Genomic DNA, 19,883 nt, shown 5'->3' on the forward strand with positions numbered 1-19,883 from the left:
AGATCCTGTTGTACTCTTCGATAACCTTCGTCACCGTTCACAATTTTGGTGTTATCTGCAAACGTAGCAACCATGCCTCCTGCATTCTCATTCAAATAATTCACATAAACGATCAATACAGGTGGACCCAGCATCAATACTTGTGGCACACCACTAGTCACAAGCCACCAGTCTGAACGACCAACCCTCTAACACCACCCTCTCTGTCTCCTACCTTCAAGCCCAATTGGTTAGCTCTACCTGGATCCCATATGATCGAACTTTACTAATCAATCAGTCTACCATGCAAAATGTTGTCGAAGGCCTTGCTAAAGTCCATGTAGACCATATCTACCTTCTTGGTCACTTCTTCAAAACACTCAAACAAGCTTGACAGGCACAATTTCCCATGTACAAAACCATGCTGACTATCCCTAATTGGTCCTTACCTTTCCAAATGTGCACAGATCTTGTCTCTCAGAATCCCCTCTAACAACTTACCCACCACTGACATCAGGCTCACAGGTCTGTAGTTCTGACTTGCCCTTTCGAAATAATGGCACAACATTATTAACTACCCTCCAATTTTTCAGGACTTCACCTGTGGCTGTTGATGATACACATATCTCTGCTAGGTGCCCCACAATTTCTTCCCAGGCTTCCCACAATTTCCTGGGATACACTTGTGTGACAAAACTATGGCTTTAAGGAGGTGTATTTTGTCCTTTTTTTATTTTATCCTTTTATCCTTTTGTCCATAAATGAAGAGAGCTTGAGACAGAGTGCTAGTTTGAAAACAGCTTGCATTTACCTTGCACTTTCATAACACTCTATTTCACAAAGTGCTTTAGAGCCAATTAAGTACTTTTGAAGTGCGACATCAAAAAATCAGCTAATTTGTGCACAGCAAACTCTCTTAATCAGCAATGTGATAATGACCAGATAGTCTGTTTTTGTGATATTAATTGAGAGTTAAATATTGATCAGACCACCAGGGATAGATGATTTGAAGTTGGGGATTAAGGCAGCTACATGATGTGGGGATTGGATTATGAGGACAGACTGAGTCGACTGGGATTATACTCATTGGAATTCAGAAGAATGAGGGGAGATCTTATAGAAACGTATAAGATTATGAAGGGAACAGATAAGGTGGAGGCAGGGAGGTTGGTTCCACTAGCAGGTGAAACTAGGACTAGGGGGCATAGCCGCAAAATAAAGGGAAGCAGATGTAGGACTGAGGTCAGGAGGAACTTCTTCACCCAAAGGGTTGTGAATCTGTGGAATTCCCTGCCCAGTGAAGCGGTTGAATCTACCTTGCTGAATGTTTTTAAGAACAGTAAAGGAATTAAGGGTTATGGTGAGTGGGCGGGTGAGTGGAGCTGAGTCTCAAAAAGATCAGCCATGATCTTATTAAATGGCGGGGCAGGCTCGAGGGACCAGATGGCCGCCTACTGCTCCTAGGTCTTATGTTCTTATGTTATAACTTCCTTGCTCTTCTTGAAAATAGTACAGTGGGAACTTTTACATCACCTGGGCAGGTGGATGAGGCCTTGGTTCAAGATTCGATCCTAAAGCAGCCCAATATACACAGAATATGTTTAGAGACAAAAAAAACTCCAGATGCTGGAATCCAAGGTAGACAAACAGGAGGCTGGAAGAACACAACAAGCCAGACAGCATCTGGAGGAAAGGAGAAGTCAATATTTCGGGTATTACCTTTATTCAGGTCCTGTTTGTCTACGCACAGAATGTATGTCTGCTTTGCTATCTGTGCTTAAGCCCTGGAGAGGAACTTGAACCCAGAAACCTGAGACTCAAATGAGAACACTGCCAAATGAGTGTTTAAAAAGGAAAAAAGTGTGGAATCAGACATTTCCACTTGTGAAGACTTTGACAATGCATTCTATGGAGAAGGGGGTCATTAACATCAGGATTTCCCATCACTTTTAATTCTAAAATTCATACAGGCAAATTCCTCAAAACATTTAATGTTACTATTTGTTAAACATCAATAAATAGCTCTCTATCATATTTGCCCATGCAAAAGTAACACTGGCTGACATTTCAGTGCAGTCACATTGAAAGTGTCGTTTTTTTTTAGATGAAACATTATATCCATATTCCATCTGCCCCCAGGTGAGCATACAAAGATAAAAAGACACCATTTCAAAAGAGATTCCCCATGTGTACTTAGCAAAATTTGTTCTTCAACCAATATGAGTAAAGCCAACAGTAACTAAGCTTCAGCAAAATAAAACAATCTACATTCATATAGTACCTTTAACATAATAAAGCATTCCAGGGCATTAGAAGGGCTATTAACAAGGAGGACTTGACAGAAGAAAATATTAAAATGAGTGACCGACCAAAAGTGTGGCCCAAGGTTGTTCTAAAAGGAGAAGAGGTAATGATGACAGCAAGATGCAGGAACGGAATTGCAGAGCTGACAGTTAGTGGTGCAAAGAACGTTGGGGATATGCAAAAACCAGAACTGGAATAATACATGGAGGTCTAAAAGGATTTTTTCGGTAGGGCTGTTGAAAGCTCCTAAGATAAAGAGAAACGAGGCCATGGAGTGATTTGAAATTAAAAGATCAGAATTTTAAATATAAGCTAATCAATACAATTCACCTTAAGTTCATAAACACTGTGTAAATGGAAGTTATTCCTTTCTTTAATAAAAATGCCCTTCCTTTCAATACTCAGTAACCAACAGTAAAGAACTTACCAATGTTTGTTGGTGCAGTGTGCTCATGTGCGTACTGATAAAATTTCCTCGCTGCCATGGGATTCATTTGTACAAGCGTGACACATCTTTCACACCATACCTCCTCAGGTTGATTCACGGGAAAGAAGGAGTTAAACAACAGGTTAACAATTCGTCTTGCGACTGGTCGAGAATCAAGTTCCAAGCGAGCCAGAAGATGCTCCATAGGACATACTTTCCAAAACTGCGAAAGATTATGCAAATTCTGTCATTAATAGTGGTCAAATGCTATCACATTTATATAAATAACATCAATTTTCCTACATTGTATTTGATAAATAACAATTAAACATACTAAATACATAATGTATTTTCTGTTCAAATCTCTACAGTGCACGTATGTAGTATATACAAAATAAAACCTGAGAGGAACAAGCATTGCATCCTTTGATTCCAAGGCTGATGATGATCATACTCAGATTACAATAAAGTCACAATAAGTCAAGCCTTAGACGACTTGCAGAGCTTCAGAATAGTAGACGTGGCCCTGATGCAACCCAATTTCACCTACAATTGCAGTCTATGTCAAAATTACTCAATGACACAGCAAACGTGAAAAATGCCTTTATTTTTCCATTTGTTGACATCTTACAATGGTCTGACTCTGTAAAAGACACTGAAAAATGATGGGTGTTTGTTCTGGAAAATGCATACAATCTTCATAGATCATAGAATCCCTACAGTGAGGAAACAGGCCATTCAGCCCAACAAGTCCACACCGCCCCTCCAAAGAGCATCCCACCCAGACCCATTCCCCTATCCCTGCATTTTCGATGTCTAACCCACCTAACCTAAACATCCCTGGGGACTGCACATCTATGGACTGTGGGAGGAAACCAGAGCACCCAGAGGAAACCCACGCGGATGCGGGGAGAATGCACAAACTCCACACGGACAGTTGCCCGAGGGTGGATTTGAACCTAAATCGCTGGTGCTGTGAGGCAGCAGTGCTAACCACTGAGCCTCCATGCCGCCCTACAAATTTTCTTTTTCTGCTTAATGTGCTGTCTTCCGACGAGTGCAATACAGTTCGCCATAATGACAATGCAGTTGAAGATCTTTTTTAATCTGATAAGAAAAAAGAATTCTTACACCACACAGTCAAAAGTGGCACGCAGGGTCAGTGTGCACGAGACTTGAGCAGAGTGAGACAGTGGTCATGTGAATAAACTGTTGGAAATTTGGTTCAAATGTGAATTCATCTGGTACATCATTTCCAAGTTCAGTTTGAGTGTTAAAGTCCACTTCACACAACAGCCTTTAAGCACAGTCAGTTCTGCTATAAAGCGATAGTTGCGTTCCTGTGCAACATCGTGTTACAGAAATAACAGGGCCTATGGGGAAAGTGGGGTGAGGGGCAGGCAAAAAAAAACACTCAAAAGCCTTACACATAGGATAGCATAATTTGAATAAATGTTTAATTCATTTCAAACAATGAAATAAAAATAAATTTAACACTTTACCTTGAAAAAATGTCAAGATAACTTGATTGGGGAGGAGGTTGTACTGTACCTCTCACAGAAAGCACTTCACAGCAAAGCCTGTGAAACAATCATGTGATGTTGGCGCGTACTCCTCTGCACAACAATGGAATTGCATTATAGCCAACACAAGTTCGCATTTCAGAAATAGCGTTCCTCTATTCGTCAATCATGTTACAGCCAATTTGTATTGACGGAACATGCGTTATAGCAGAACTGACTTGTTGGGTCAAATAGATTCATTAAAGGTGGTAGCTGCCTGATCCTGTCAAATAGAATTTAAGCACCTGAATGTGTTGATCACTATAGCTAAAATGTTTCTCTGAGCAGATTCAAATAAGAAAGGGAATTCTTACACTGCATTGTCAGTGCCTATGAAACTTCAGTACAGTGAGATTAAGGCTGACTGGAACTTGGCTCAAAGTGGGAATTCGATGCAAAAGGGGACAAAGGTCGTTTGAACCAAGGTTTACTGCAAGAATCTTTCCAGAGCGAGAGGAAAGTGGGAGAGGATAAAACGTGCAGATCAAGAGGCCAATCTGCAAAGATTGCAGTGACAGAGTGATATCACAAAACTCTGTGACTCGAATGCAGAAAACGAAGTTAATTGCAGAGAACAATTGGTGAATACTCCTAGTCTTTAAAGGACACTGGAAATCTTAAGATCATGTTTTGGTGGCCAGTGATTTTATTCACATTTCTTTTCTCAAAAACAACTTAAATAGAAGATTGACACTGGTGATTTTCTTATTTTATAAAATGGAAATTTCAAATACAATAGTGATGGGAGGATGGGTGATGTGATCCACAGCAAATACATTGGTCCCACGTGTCTGCAGCTTGGGGAACTTCAATTTCAAATTCAAGTTGAGGAACTGTGATCCAAACTGTAGACATCAAAGAAAGGAAAAGTTACTTGGACATTTTGCTCGAGAGGTGGAGACAGCCCTCTCACTAGATAAATGAAAATTGGTCTGTGGTCAGGCAAAGGAGGGTGCAACTGCAGGTGAGAATCCAGAGGGATGCAATTAAGAAGACTCAGACCTTGCATTTGCCTTAAGTTACAAGGTCCTTATAAGCTGTGCAGCCGAAGGTGTCAACTGCAGGATGAGGGAACCAACCATGTTACCTTGATATAAAGTGCAATTCAAGTGAAGTAGGAATGCAGTAATGTTAGGGGGCAGATTAATTAGGGAGCTGGATATCGTTCTGTCCTGGCCTAAGTGATGGCCCAAAGGCTCAGCTGCCTGCCAGTGCCAGGGTAAAGGACAGATTCTTGAGTCTGAGAACAACTTGGACTGGGAGAGAGGGCTCCAGTTGTCATCATCTGCATTGGTACCAATGACATTGAAAGGAGGAGAAGGAAGGTTCTGCTTGAAGATTTTGAACAGTTCAGAGCTAAATTTGAAAGTAAGACTTCCAAGGTAACAATCTCAGTGTATTGTTCAGGTCGTAATCCAAAGTCACATGAGGTAAATAAAGACAAGGGCTTAAATGCTCAGCTCAAAGATTGGGGTGGGTGGAAAAGGTTTCAGTTTGGGGGCAATGGCAACTGTACTAGGGTCGAGGGACCAGCATGCAGGTGAATTGAATGACTAGGGCTATAGAGAGAGCCAGAAGGGGTGTGAAAGAGAAGACAGATGAGAAAATGGAAAATGCAGTCAGAAAGCAAGAGGATATGGCAGCATTAGACAGCAACATGGGACAGGAAGGGACAGTGCACAAACATAGGAAAAAAATGCAGTAAATAGGGAAAAAGGGGTTAAAAAAGAGAAAAAAGAAGTCTTTTTTTCTTGAATGCTTGTAGTATTTGGAACAAAATAAACTAATTAAACACACAATTACAGGTTAAGAGTTTTATCTTATGGTCATTATTGAGATGTGGTTACAAGAAGATCAAAGCGAGTATGTGACTTTTCAAAAGAGCAGGTCGGAAGAAAAGGTTGGTGGGCTGCAATGTTAGCACAGGATGGAAGTACAATACCAAGATATGATCTTTGAGTGGAAGGTGCAACATTCATACAGATGGTGTTAAGAAATAAGAGGATGAACACACTAGTAGGACTAGCCTGCAGGCCCCTAAGCAGCAGCAAAACAATGGGACAAAGAAGAAGTCAGGAGATAATGAGGGCATGCATAGGGACTGCACGGTGGCTCAGTAGTTAGCACTGCTGCCATACAGTGCCAGGGACTCATGTTTGATTTCATTCTTGGGCAACTGTCTGTGTGGAGTTTGAATATTATTCCCGTGTCTGTGCAGATTTCCTCCAGGTGCTCCGGTTTCCTCCCACAGTCCAAAGATGTGCAGGTTCGGTTCACTGACCATGTTAAATTTCCCATAATGTCCAGGGACGTGAAGTTTAGGCAGATTAGCCATGAAATTGCAGAGTTACAGGGAAAGGGCAGGGATTGGGTTGGGTCTAGGTGGAATGCTCTTTGGAGGGTCAGCATGGACTTGATGGGCCGAATGGCCTGTATCCACACTGTAGGGATTCTGTGAAAAGACAGTACATTAACTTTAATCTTCACGTAGATTGGAAAGTCAGGTTGGCAGACACAGCCATGAAGAAGAATTCATCGTGCATTCAGGACAGTTTCCCAAAAGAATATATTGTGGATTCAATTACAGATCAGCTGATGTGCAACAAGACAGATTTAATAAATTATGTCAGACTAAAAAACCCATAGAAAACAGGGACCATATATGATAAAATTTATATGGAGTTAGTGCAAGGAACTTGGATCAGAAACAGAGATAACAACGTGTAGAGCTGGATGAACACAGCAGGCCAAGCAGCATCAGAGGAGCAGGAAAGCTGACATTTCAGGCCTAGACCCTTCTTCAGAAATGGGGGAGGGAAAGGGGGTTCTGAAATAAATAGGGAGAGAAGGGGAGGCTGATAGAAGATGGACAGAGGAGACGATAGGTGGAGAGGAGACACATAGGTCAAAGAGGCGGGGATGGAGCCAGTAAAGGTGAGTGTACGTGGGGAGTTAGGGAGGGGATAGGTCAGTCCAGGGACGACGGACAGGTCAAGGGGGCGGGATGAGGTTAGTAGGTAGGAGATGGGAGTGGGGCTTGAGGTGGGAGGAGGGGATAGGTGGGAGGAAGGACAGGTTAGGGAGGTGGGGACAAGCTGGGCTGGTTTTGGGATGCGGTAGGGGGAGGGGAGATTTTGAAGCTTGTGAAGTCCACATTGATACCATTGGGCTGCAGGGTTCCCAAGTGAAATATGAGGTGCTGTTCCTGCAACCTTCGGGTGGCATCGTTGTGGCACTGCAGGAGGCCCAGGATGGACATGGCGTCTGAGGAATGGGAGGGGGAGTTGAAATGGTTCGCGACTGGGAGGTGCAGTTGTTTAGTGCAAACCGAGCGTAGGTGTCCGCAAAGCGGTCCCCCAGCCTCCGCTTGGTTTCCCCGATGTAGAGGAGGCCACAACAGGAAAAGCGGATACAGTATACCACATTGGCAGATGTGCAGGTGAACATCTGCTTGATGTGGAAAGTCTTCTTGGGACCTGGGATGGGGGTGAGGTGTTGGGACAGGTGTAGCACTTCCTCCGATTGCAGGGAAAAGTGCTGAGTGTGGTGGGGCTGGAGGGGAGTGTGGAGCCGACAAGGGAGTCACGGAGAGAGTGGTCCCTCCGGAATGCAGATAAGGGTGGGGAGGGAAAAATGTCTTTGGTGGTGGGGTCAGATTGCAGATGGCGGAAGTGTCAGAGGATGATGCGTTGGATCTGGAGGTTGGTGGGGTGGTACATGAGGATGAGGGGGATTCTGTTTTGGTTGTTATTGCGGAGACGGGGTGTGAGGGATGAGTTGCGGGAAATGCAGGAGACACGGTCCTACTATCTTTGGGTCAGAAACAAATGTGTTAAATTGAATAAAGCTATTTACAAAGGAATGAGGGCACAGGAAGTTGCAGTGGACTGGGAAAGGAGATGAGTAACAGAGGCCATTGAAGAACAATGGCAGATGTTCAAGAAAATAGTTTATGACTCACAACAAAGACATACGCCAGTGAGAAAGATGGATTTTCAGAAGGGGATAGACCATAGTTAACCAGGGAAGTTAAAGATAGCATCAAATTGAAGGATGAATCATACAATTCAGCAAAGATTAGCAGCAAGCCAGAGGATTGGTTTTTAAAACTTGCCCAACAAAAGATAATGAAAAATACAATAAAGAGGGTGAAAATAAAGTTTGAGGGTAAACTTGCAAGTAATATCAAAACAGACAGCAAAAACTTATTTAAATATGTAGAAAGAGGCTCCAAAGTTAAGAGACCCCTCAGAGAACAACATTAGGGAAATACTAACGGGGAACCAGGAAATGGCAGAGGAGTTGAATAAAAGTTTTGCATCAGTCTTCACAAGACACCAATAGCTTTCCAAACTTACTAAACAATCAAGAGGCAAAAATAGGCAAAAAAAAAATGTAATAACTATCACTAAAGAAAAAGTGCTAGTAAAACTAATGGAGCAAAAAACCACAGGTTCCCTGGACCTGATGGGATGCATCTTAGGATATTGACATAGTGGATGCACTGGTAGCAATGCTCCAAGAACCCAAAGGTTCTGGAACTGTCAGAGAGGATTGGAAAACTGCCAATGAAACACTTTAAAAGGAAAGCAGATAAGAAGAGGTAACTATAGGCCAGTTCGTTCAGTGTCTGTTATTTTGAAAATGTTAAAAGCATTGTAAAGGATGCAATAGCAGAGCATTTAGAAATATGTACAGTGATCAAGCAGAGTCAGCATGGCTTTATGAAGGAAAAGTCATGAGTGACAAATTTATTAGAATTTGTTTGAAGTAATAAGATAAATAGGTAAAGGAGCAGTGGATGTAAAATATTTGAGATTTTCAGAAGATATTTGATAAGGTAACACATGTAAGTCTGGAGGCAGTATACTAGCTTGGATAGAAGATTGGCTCAATCATAGAAGACAGAGTTGGGTAAAGGGGGCATTATCAGGATGGTAACCTGTGGGGTACCACAGGAATATTATTGACTTGGATGAGAAATGTGAATGTACTACAGCCACATCTGCAGATGACACAAAAATAAATGGGAAGGCAAGTAGTGAGGATGACATAAAGAGTCTGTAGCGGGATGTAGGCAAGTTCAGAGAGTGGGCAAGAACTTGGCAGATGGTATATAATGTGGGGAAATGTGAAAGATTACATGTTGGCAGGAAGAATAGAGGAGTTCAATACTACTTAAATGGAGAAAGACTGCAGGAAGTTACAGAACTGAGGGATTTGGAAGTCCTTGTCCAGTAATCACAAAAAGCTACCATACAACAAAAGCCAACGAGGGGTCACTGGACCTGAAACTTTCTCTTTCTCTTTCTCTTCAAAGATGCTGCCAGACCTGTTGAGTTTTTCCAGTAATTTCTATTTGGGATTGCTTGAGGAACAGCCAAGTAGGTTGGGTCTGTAGTAATCAGAGTTTTAGAAGAATGACAAGCAAGCACTTTATTTGAGACGCAAGATTCTCAGAAGGTTTGACAGTGTTGATGTGGAGAGGTTGTTTTGCCTCGTGGGAGAGACTAGAATCATACAGCATAATCTCAAAGTAAGTAGGTGCCCAGCTAGAACAGAGATGAGGTTGAATTTCTTCTGAGAAGACAGTGAATCTGTGGAAGATAAACAGAAATTGCTGAAGAAACTCAGGTCAGGCAGCATCTGTGGAGAGAGAAACAGAGCTTATATTTCTACTCCAGCGACCCCTCTTCAGAAGTGATAGATGTAGGAAAAAGTGATATTTACGTCAATGACAGGGAATCAGTGTGTGTTTGGGAAGAGGAGGAAAGAATGGGAAAGAGAAGCACGGGAGGAGAGGGAGGGGAGAATCAGGGGCAAAGGGGTAGAGAGAGAGCGAGAAACAGCGAGAGAGATATTAAGTCATGACAGTTCCTGGAGTGTGGGAAAAGGATGTTGTCCAGCCTATGAATGTATAAAAGAAGAACTTAATAGTGACTCCTGTAGGCTGCAGAATCCTCAAGCGGAAAATGAAATGCTATTCCTCCAGTTTGCACCAAGTCTCACTAGAGTACGGCAGCAGGCCCGAGACAGAAATGTTTGCAAGGGAACATGGTGGTGTACTGCAGTGTCAGCAACTGGAAGCTCTGGGTCATTTTAAAGGACAGAACATAGATATTCTACAAAGGAGGTATCCAAGCTGTGTTTTGGATTCCCCACTTAGAAAAGACCACAATGTGAATTGCAAGTACAGTAGACTAGATTAAGTGAAGTGCAGGTAAATTGCTACTTCACCCAAGTGTGTCTCAGACTTTGGATAATGAGGAAGGAGGTGGTCACACCTTCTGCGATTGCATGGAAAGGTGCCTTGAGAGTGTGGCGAAGGTATTGGGAGTGGAGAAAGGTGTTCCGGAGGGAACACTCCCTACAGAATTCTGATAAGAGAGGGGAGGTGAATGTGTGTCTGGTAGTGGCATTGTGCTGTAGATGACAGAAATGGCAACTTATGATCTTTTGGAAGCAGAGACTGGCAGGTGGAAGCTGAGGAAGAGGACCATATCGTTATCTGGGTACAGAAGAGAAGGAGTGAGGATAGAAGTGCCGGAAGTTAGTCAGTAACAGCTAAAGATCCCGTAAACCATGGTTTCAAGGTATCCTCAGTTGAGGAATAAGATGGAAACTTTTGACGACTCCTGCGTAAAGGTGGCATCATTAGAACAGATGCGACAGACTAGAGAAACTGGGAGAATAGAAATGGGGGCTTTACAGGATGGAAAATGTAAAAACGTATAGTCCAGATGGGTTTGTAATGGATATCAGTGGCCTGCCAATTCCCAGAAATAGAACCAGAGATGTCAAAGAAGAGAAGAGAGCAGTCAAAGAGATGGACCAGGTGAATAAGAGCAGAGTGGAAATTGGAAGCAAAATTGATAAATTCTTCCAGTTCCAAATAAGGAGCGGAAGCAATGACGACATTGAGGCCATGGAAAAAGAGAGTTGTAGGGAGTGACCTGCATAGGATTGGAACAAGGAATTTCCACATATGGCGCAATGTGGGTACACCCACATCCACATCTTTGAAGAAAGTGAGAGGGGTTAAAAGGGGAAGTTGTTCAAAGTGAGGATGAGCTCAGACAGGAAGAGGCTGGTGGTGGTAGATCGGGACGATTCAGGCTCTCTTTCCAGCAAGAAGGGAGAACCCCAAGACTATCCTGATAGGAGATGGATGGGTAGTCCCTGTCACATCACAGTTCTGTTATATTTTAATAAATTTGTGGAATTCTTTACCACTGAGGGCATAGAGGTTATGCTGTTAAATATATTCAAAGGTTGAGATAGACAGATTTCTAATCAATAAGAGAATCAAATGTTATAGAGAAAAGGCAGGAAAGGGGCGTTGAGGATTATTGGATCAGCCATGATCTCAGTGAATAGACAGAACACACTTCATGGACTGAATGGCCTACATCAGTTCCTATGTCTTATGGTCTTTCTAAATGGATACTCATCTATTTTTATTTACTGTGACTTCTGAACTAAAATGCCGAGATCTGTAATGGCTGTGGTCACTAATTTGTACTAGCAATGGTTTGACTTGAAGCTTATCTGACCTGCATAGTGTTACAATTCAGTCCAATACTAAGAACATAATTGCCATTTAAGTTTCAATTCTTTGGTACAAATGCCTCTGCTTTACAAATTTTCAGACTAAGCGGACAGTTATCACAAAATAGAATGCCCAAAAGAATTATTTAAGCATTACAAAAATCCTCCACTACAAAATTATAGACCATAACTTAGTCCATACTCAACAGTATTGATTAAACACAATTCTATTGAATCATAAAATTCCTGACTTTGGAATGAGCAATATACTACTTTTACAATGCTGTTCGGTAGCCCCGAAGATGAGTAATTATTATTGCTATTTCACATTTGAAGCATTTCACCTTCTTAGTAATCCTACCTTTGCAGCTCTAGCAGCTTTAATTTTCAGCAGCATATCAACAAAGGCTACTCTGACTTTTTCTGAATTGTCATGGAGACTGTTTTTCAGTCCAGGAAGAAGCTGCTCCAACAAAGGATGGCTCATTCTGTTATCCAAAGTAACTGGTAAACACTGTGGAACATAACAATGACACAGAATTTTTTCATATAAAATATTGAGCAATTTGAGATACATTTACATTTGCCAATGTGCCGTTAAAATGGCTGAAATATGAACATTGTACAAATTGTTTAGAAGTTCCACATATAAAAAAAAATCCTGCAACAAGGTAAATTTAGCAATATGCTCCCATGTTACTGAATTTTGAATTTGAAGTCCTGGAACTTCCATGTTTAAATTGTTAATTGGTGCTGCAAGAACCAGGCCCGGAGATTGGTTTGAGTGTCCTAGTTCAGGCAAAAAAGCCAGAGTTTCAAAACTGATGCTCAAGAGGCCCATGTGAAATCAGTCCTCTTGAGGCATCAGGTCAGGAGAGTCAATTAGGCCCTAGGAGGTGGCTGTTCCTAGGGTGACAGTTGGCTAGCAGAGATGTTGGTTCCAGGCTGAAGAAGAGTCTGCGAGAGGTGCAGTTACTTGGATCTTTAAAAGGTTGGAGCATAAGCAAAAGGAAACTGGGAAGAAAATACCATCACATACCTTAAAGACAGAACAGCGAACATCAGCAGAGCTCGTATCAGCAGAGAGCTCACAGAGCACAGTGGTAAGAAGGTCAGTAAGAATAGCAGGGGGAATCATCTCCCAGTATTTTGCAGCAATCCTACACACACCAAGCACACCAGTAGAACGAACCAGAGGTTGAGGATCTTCCAAAAGATTCTACAAAAGGAAAAGAATGAAAACATTGCAAGTTATATTTTTTGTATGTACTAACTGTTTACCACTTATTCTGTGAAGAGATATGGCAATAAAAAATTAACTGCCGTGATTATGCTGTCAACAAGATTTTATTTTAATTGAGGCACATGTTTTCTCCATCTGGATTCCCACATGTCACTTCAACACTTTACACCCATTCACAAATCAAACTATCCTCCATTATAAGTAGCGTAATGAATTATTTTATTTCTATTTCACTCAAGAACTGTGATGAAATGCGTGGGGCATTTGTACAGTCTCCAAAGAAAAAGATGATAATAGAATGAAGCTGCTACTGTAATCAATCATGATTGCAATTTGATATTTAGTAAAGGAAAGCCTATACTGGTTCCATCTAAATAAACCAACTTGTTCAAAAGTACACTTACAAAAATTTCTTCAAATTGCCTTTGAATTTGAACATCTACTTCTTCATTGGCAAGTCCAGGGTCTCTTATTGGAAATGCTTCGATAAAAAGAATTGCAGCATTTGCTCTCACTTCAGAATTTCTGGCCTTCAGAATGAAAGAAAAATAACTTGAGTGAAAGTAAGACATAAAATATTGCAAAAACATGGAAGGTCAGATCCTCTAAAGTATGAAGACCAGAAGCGCACTCAGTTCCCGGCACTAGTCTAAACAAAATTATTAAATCAAAACACAGCCAACTTTGTTTAAACCAGCACCCTCGATAAACCAGCAAAAATATTCCTCAAATACCAGAAGTTTTCTGTATTATTGCGATCCCAGCAATATTCGAGTGGTCAGCGGACAATATGAGTGAGAAGGCTCTCTGGCAGCAAGTTTTATTTCTGGCAAAGTTGCATTATCATTTAAGTGGTTTAAAGAAAGTATATCAATGATATGTACACCTTCTGCATTGCATTTCTATTACTTAGTGTGTGTTCTTCCATTGATTGCATGGACTTTTTGACAAACTAGAATATTTGATCAATTGCTATACTCTTGGTCCCATAGGTGTTGGTTAGTAAAAAGTTTGCTGTAGTCTCCTTCCAGGTGAAGCAACTATTTACTTTTTTCGTCCTAGTCTACTATATTCGCTGCTTGGCAAATGTAGCGTGCTCCATACTGGGATTGCCAAATGCAGACTGTGACTGCTTTACAGAACTCATCCACTTAGTTCACAAACATGACCCCTACTTTCTGTTTACTTGCCATTACGATACACAATCTTGCAAGCATGCTCACATTTCCATCCCAGACCAGCTGCATTGTTCCATAAGCTGAAAGAAAAGCACCTCATCTTCCATATAGGTATTACAATCGTCTGGACTCAATATAGAGATCAGAGATCAAAAAATTCAGACCTTGTGCTCTATCCCAGATTTTGATTTTATTTTGTTCCATTCAAAGTTCATGTCTAGTTTCCGTTTTGTTGTTTCTGATTAGAGTTGACCTGCATGCTGTTATTAACACCTATGACTAACAATCACCTCTGGATCTATGCCTTATGCCTTCCCCACAAACATCACCTCTCCCTTGCCTTTTGTTATGTGACATCCTAGATCTTTGATCTCCTCACCTTCTAACCTATTTCCTGACCTTCCCTTTTATTCCACTTGCACAGTATAAAACACATCACTTTTCCACTTTTTTTTAAAAAATGTGCTCTCGTGGGATGTGAGCATCACCAAATGGCCACATTTACTGACAGTCTCTAGATGCCCTCGAAAAGACATGGTAAGCTGCCTTCTTGAACTCTTGCAATCCACGTGCTGGAAGTTGGACTCACAATGTCATTAGGGAGAGAATTCCAGGATTTTGATCCAGCCACAGTGAAGAAATGGTGATATATTTCCAAGTCAGGATTGAGACTTTCTCAAGAGTGGAACTTGCAGATCATTGTATTCCAATGTATCTGCTACTCCTATCCTTCTAGACGGAAGTGGTCAGGGGCTTGGAAGGCGCTGTCCGAGGATCTTTGGTGAATATTTGCAGTGCATCTTGTAGATAGTACACACTGCTGTTACTGAGTGTGGTGGTGGAGAGAATGGATGCTTGTGCATGTGGTGCCAATCAAGCGGGCTACTTTGTCCTGGATAATGTCAAGCTTCTTGAGTGTTGTTAGAGCTGCGCTTATCCAGGCAAGTGGGGAGTATTCCATCACACTCCCGACTCGTGCCTTGTAGATGGTGGACAAGCTTGGGGGAGTAAGGGCAGGAGTTAATCGCCACACTATTCCCTAGCCTCTGACCTGCTCTCATAGCCACTGTGTTTATGCAGGGGGCCAGTTGAGTTTCTAGTCAATGGTATCCCCCAGGATGTTGACAGTGGGGGACTCAGTGATGTCAAAAGGGGCATTGGTTAGATTGCTGTCTCTTATTGGAGATGGTCATTGCCTGGCATTTGTGTGGTGTGAATGTTACTTGCCACTTGCCAGCCCAAGCCTGGATACTGTCCAGGTCTTGATGCATTTGAACATGGACAGCTTCAGTACCTGAGAAGTCATGAATGGTGCTGAACACGTTTGCTGCTGCACAATCCCCACTTCTGACATTATGGTAGAGGGAAGGTCACTGATGAAGCAGTTGAAGATGGTTGGGCCTAGGACACTACCTTGAGGACCTCCTGCAGGAATGTTCTGGAGTTGAGCTGACGGACAACAACTGCAACCATCTTCCCATGTGCCAGGTATGACTCCAACCAGTGGATAGATGGCCCCTGATTCTCATTGATTTTAGTTTTGCTCGGGATGCTTGATGTCACACTTGGTGTAATTCAATCTTGATGTCAAGTGCTGTCACTCTCACCTCACCTCTGGAATTCAGCTCTTTTGTCAACACTGTAATGAGGTCAGGAGCTGAGTGAACCTGACAAAACCCCAAAATGGGTGGAACTGAGCTGATTATTGCTGAACAGGTGTTGCTTGATAGCGCTGTTGATGACACCTTCCATCAATTTACTGATGATTGACAGTAGGCTGAGGGAGCAGTAATTGGCCAGGTTGGATGGGTGTGTCCAGGACATAACTGGGCAATTTTCCACACATTGTCGGATAGATGCCAGTGTTGTAAATGCACTGGAAGAGCTTAGCTAAGGGAGTGGCAAGTTCTGGAGCACAAGTCTTCAGTACTATTGCCGGAATGTTGTCAGGGCCTGTAGCCTTTGCAGTATCAAGCGCCTCCAACTTTGTCTTTCCACTCAAAAGAAGAGCCAAATTGGATCTGAAACATTAACTCAGCTTCTCTGTCTAGAAATGCTTCCAGACCTGCTGAGTTTTTAATAATATATAAATTTTGTTTGTTAATAATATATAAATATATCTACCTTTCTTCAGGACCTTCCTACTTGTTAGCAACACCCAGCAATTTGGCATTGTACCCTAATTTCTCAGTATTTTTGAAGTTACATTTTCTCCCTCTTTTGGAAGCATTATGGTACTGTCTTTGTGTTAAATCTTAAGCTGTCATAATCAATGGCTCTCATTGATTACCATGAAGAAATTGGTCCAAAAGCATATTGCAATCTATGCTTTGCATTTCCTTGCGTTTAAATCTGAAGTCAGGTCAAGGATTCGCCAAATAAAGTAGCAGTGGTGTCAAGTAGGGTAAAGAATAAACCACATTGAACAATTCACATTAACAAAATTAGGAAGAAAAATCATCCCCCACTTTTAATTAAATTTTACAGGAAGTGAAACAAATGTTGCATATGCATGAAATTATGATAGCAGTTGAATGATAAACATTGGAAAAAATTGAAGTGTGATCTGTTTTTAAAATATTGGAGAATTTTATGTACCACATACATAAAAAATTGGTTTTTGACAGCTCGAGAAGGTTTTCAGTGCTAACAATTAATTCAGCATGCCATTAAATATTTTCCAAGAAAATATTCAGTAAGAAACTGGTTAGTAAAGTCAGATCACATGGGGCCCAAGGGGAGCTAGCCAATTGGATACAAAATTGACTTGATGGTCGGAGACAGAGGGTGGTGTTAGAGGTTTGTTTTTCAGATTGGAGGCCTCTGACCAGCGGTGTGTCGCAAGGATCAGTGCTGGGCCCACTCTTTTTTGTCATTAACACAAATGATTTGGCTGAGAATATAAGAAGCATGGTTAGTAAGTTTGCAGATGACACCAAAATTGGTGGTATAGATAACCAGCTTCACTGTCTGCTAACAGTACAATGGGATCTTGATCAACTGGGCCAATGGGCCAAGGAATGACAGATGGTGTTTAATTTAGATAAAAGGGAGGTGTTGCATTTTGGTAAGGCAAACCAGGGCAGGACTTATACAGTTAATTAGAGGGCCCTGGAGAGTGTTGTCAGAGAGACCTAGAGGTTCAGGAACATAGTTCCTTGAAAGTGACATTACAGGCAGACAGGATAGTGAAGGCGGCATTTGGCACGCTTGCCTTTATTGGTCAGAGCACTGAGTAAAGGAGTTGGGACATCATGTTGTGGCTATATTGGACACTGGTGAGGCCACTTTTGGAGTACCACGTGCAGTGTTGGTTTCCCTGCTATAGGAAGGATATTATTAAATTGGAAAAGTGCAGAAAAGATTTACAAGGATGTTACTGGGCCTGAAGGGTTGGAGTTATAAAGAGAGGCTGGGACATTTTCCCCTGCAAGGTAGGACACTGAGAGGTGGCCTTTATAGAAGTTTATAAAATCATGACAGGCATAGATATGGTGAACAGCAAAGGTCTTTTCCCTAGGCTGGGAGAGTTCAAAACTAAAGGGCATAGGTTTAAGATAAGCGGGGAAAGATTTAAAAGGGACCCAAGGGACAACCTGGTCACAGAAAGGGTGGTGCATGTATAGAATGAACTGCCAGAGGAAGTGACAGGCAGGTACACTTACAACTTTTAAAATACATTTGGACAGGTACATAAATAGGAAAGGTTTAGAGCCAAACACAGGCAAATGGGACTAGTTCAGTTTAGGAAATCTGGTCGGCGTGGACAAGTTGGACCAAAGGGTCTGTTTCCGTGCTGTATGACTCTATGACTCCATGACTCCACAGTAGTAGGGTATAAAGGCATGTTCTCATTAGTTCAGTGATTTCTACTTGATTACAATCTTGAGAAACTTTAACACCACACCACATAGTAAAGTGTAGAATCACTATAAAAGTTCAAATTTTTCAGTTTAGCTGCACATGACGTCAGTTTTAGAAGTACAATAGTGCCAAATGGTGACAGTTTTGCTGCTATTACTACAGCTAGATCTGGACCATTATTTCCATTATGAGGCTGAAGAATTCTCATGAAAACAGAACTCAAGTACGATCAAGGGAATGGTATAATCTCAAATCTATTAATAGCATATTGTATATTGACAATTGTATATTGTATACTGTCCTTCAGGGAAGGAAAGTGTCATCCTTATCCGGTCTGGCTTACATGTGACTCCAGACTCATGCAATGTGGGTGACTCTTAACTGCCCTTTGGGCAATTAGGGATGGGCAATAAATGCTGGCCTAGCTAGTGATGCCCTCATTCCACAAATGAACAAAACAAAGTTAAAAATATTACCGTTTCCTAAAATGTCAGAATATTCTTATTCACCACAACTTTGGAGGAGATGTCGTATTCACGCTTAGTTTAGTTAATGTAATAATGGGCAACACTGTGAATATTTGCAGTTTACTTTGTTTAAATTCACTAACAATTTCATAAAATCATTAAATATCGAAAACAGTCTTCATTTGTTACATTTTTCTTTAAAAATTTCCTCAAATTTCTTTATTCTTATAACCTTCATTAATTTTAATGCCTCTAATTCATTCTAAAAAGCTACAGTAGTACCTTCAGTCCTCTCCATAGAATAGGCTGGTACAAACGATGCAACATTTCATCAACCCCCTGTCGTAGTTTTTGTTGATGGAAGTAACTTAACAACTGCAAAAATAATTTCATAAATTGTTAAGAGCTACAATTTAGGCTTCTCAAAATCTTGATTCATGCTGACAGCAAAACACAAATCTACAATTAGGCCAATCCACAAAAACTGAAAGTCTCTTCAAGAATGCTTCTGAATTCAATCTCTTGCCAATTGTCAAGAGAAACCATAGTGAGCAACACAAGGAAAAGTCACAGCTAGTAACACGAACAACGAAATGCATCTAATGAGAAATAACATGCACTGCAGTACTTTTTACATTGTTAACAAGAGTCTGTAGGTCAAGTGTTGGCACCATGCAGGACAGCGACACAGGATGCCATGAATAAAATGTTAAAATCACCCTTAATTCATCACTCACATCAAGGGACTTATGGCATGCAAAAAGCAAAACAAATGAGAAACATTTATCTCTAGTGTACCAAAGTTTCAACAATGTTTCAACTACAATTTGTAACCATATCAGTAAATAAACCTGTTATAATGCGACAGACTATTAGCAAAAAATCTTTTTCATAAACCGAACATTACTTAAAATTGCACACACCTCCCGCACTTTCGAATGGACTGGGGAATTCCTTGGAAGGTGAACCCCATGATGCATAACATCCTGGATACAATTATATTCAATGGTCTAGAGAAAGAGGAAAAAATTTCAGGGTTATGCGCACAATCACCTAATTTTCGATTTACTTTGAGTTGATGTAAAATGGAATAATAATACATGATTATTAACATTTTCCCCAAGGGTATTTCCCACATAGCTTTGATTCTAAAATTCAGTTTTAGATTAAAACAATTATTGATAATGTTAATCACATTTTAATATACAAACAAACAAACAATCTGCAACAATGAATGATTGAAATTATTCCAACATAATCTAAGTGTAAGTGAATGCAGTATGCTAAAGTGCATGAACATTAGTTAACAGA

The 19,883-nt window shown here is 41.1% G+C and overlaps 1 protein-coding gene across 1 annotated transcript in view; it reads right to left on the minus strand.

The window, feature by feature from the left end:
* ncapg2 (non-SMC condensin II complex, subunit G2) overlaps window positions 1-19,883 on the minus strand; it is a 138,208-nt gene that overhangs the window by 44,983 nt on the left and 73,342 nt on the right. Inside the window, exons 14-19 of the mRNA XM_048606130.1 lie at window positions 19,496-19,582; window positions 18,855-18,947; window positions 13,468-13,593; window positions 12,860-13,039; window positions 12,182-12,334; window positions 2,711-2,933 (exon numbers count right to left, since the gene is read on the minus strand). Coding sequence (XP_048462087.1) covers window positions 2,711-2,933; window positions 12,182-12,334; window positions 12,860-13,039; window positions 13,468-13,593; window positions 18,855-18,947; window positions 19,496-19,582 — 862 coding nt within the window. The remainder of the gene's footprint in view (window positions 1-2,710; window positions 2,934-12,181; window positions 12,335-12,859; window positions 13,040-13,467; window positions 13,594-18,854; window positions 18,948-19,495; window positions 19,583-19,883) is intronic.

Source organism: Rhincodon typus, chromosome 2 (assembly GCF_021869965.1).
Source record: "Rhincodon typus isolate 14 chromosome 2, sRhiTyp1.1, whole genome shotgun sequence".
NCBI lineage: Eukaryota > Metazoa > Chordata > Chondrichthyes > Orectolobiformes > Rhincodontidae > Rhincodon > Rhincodon typus.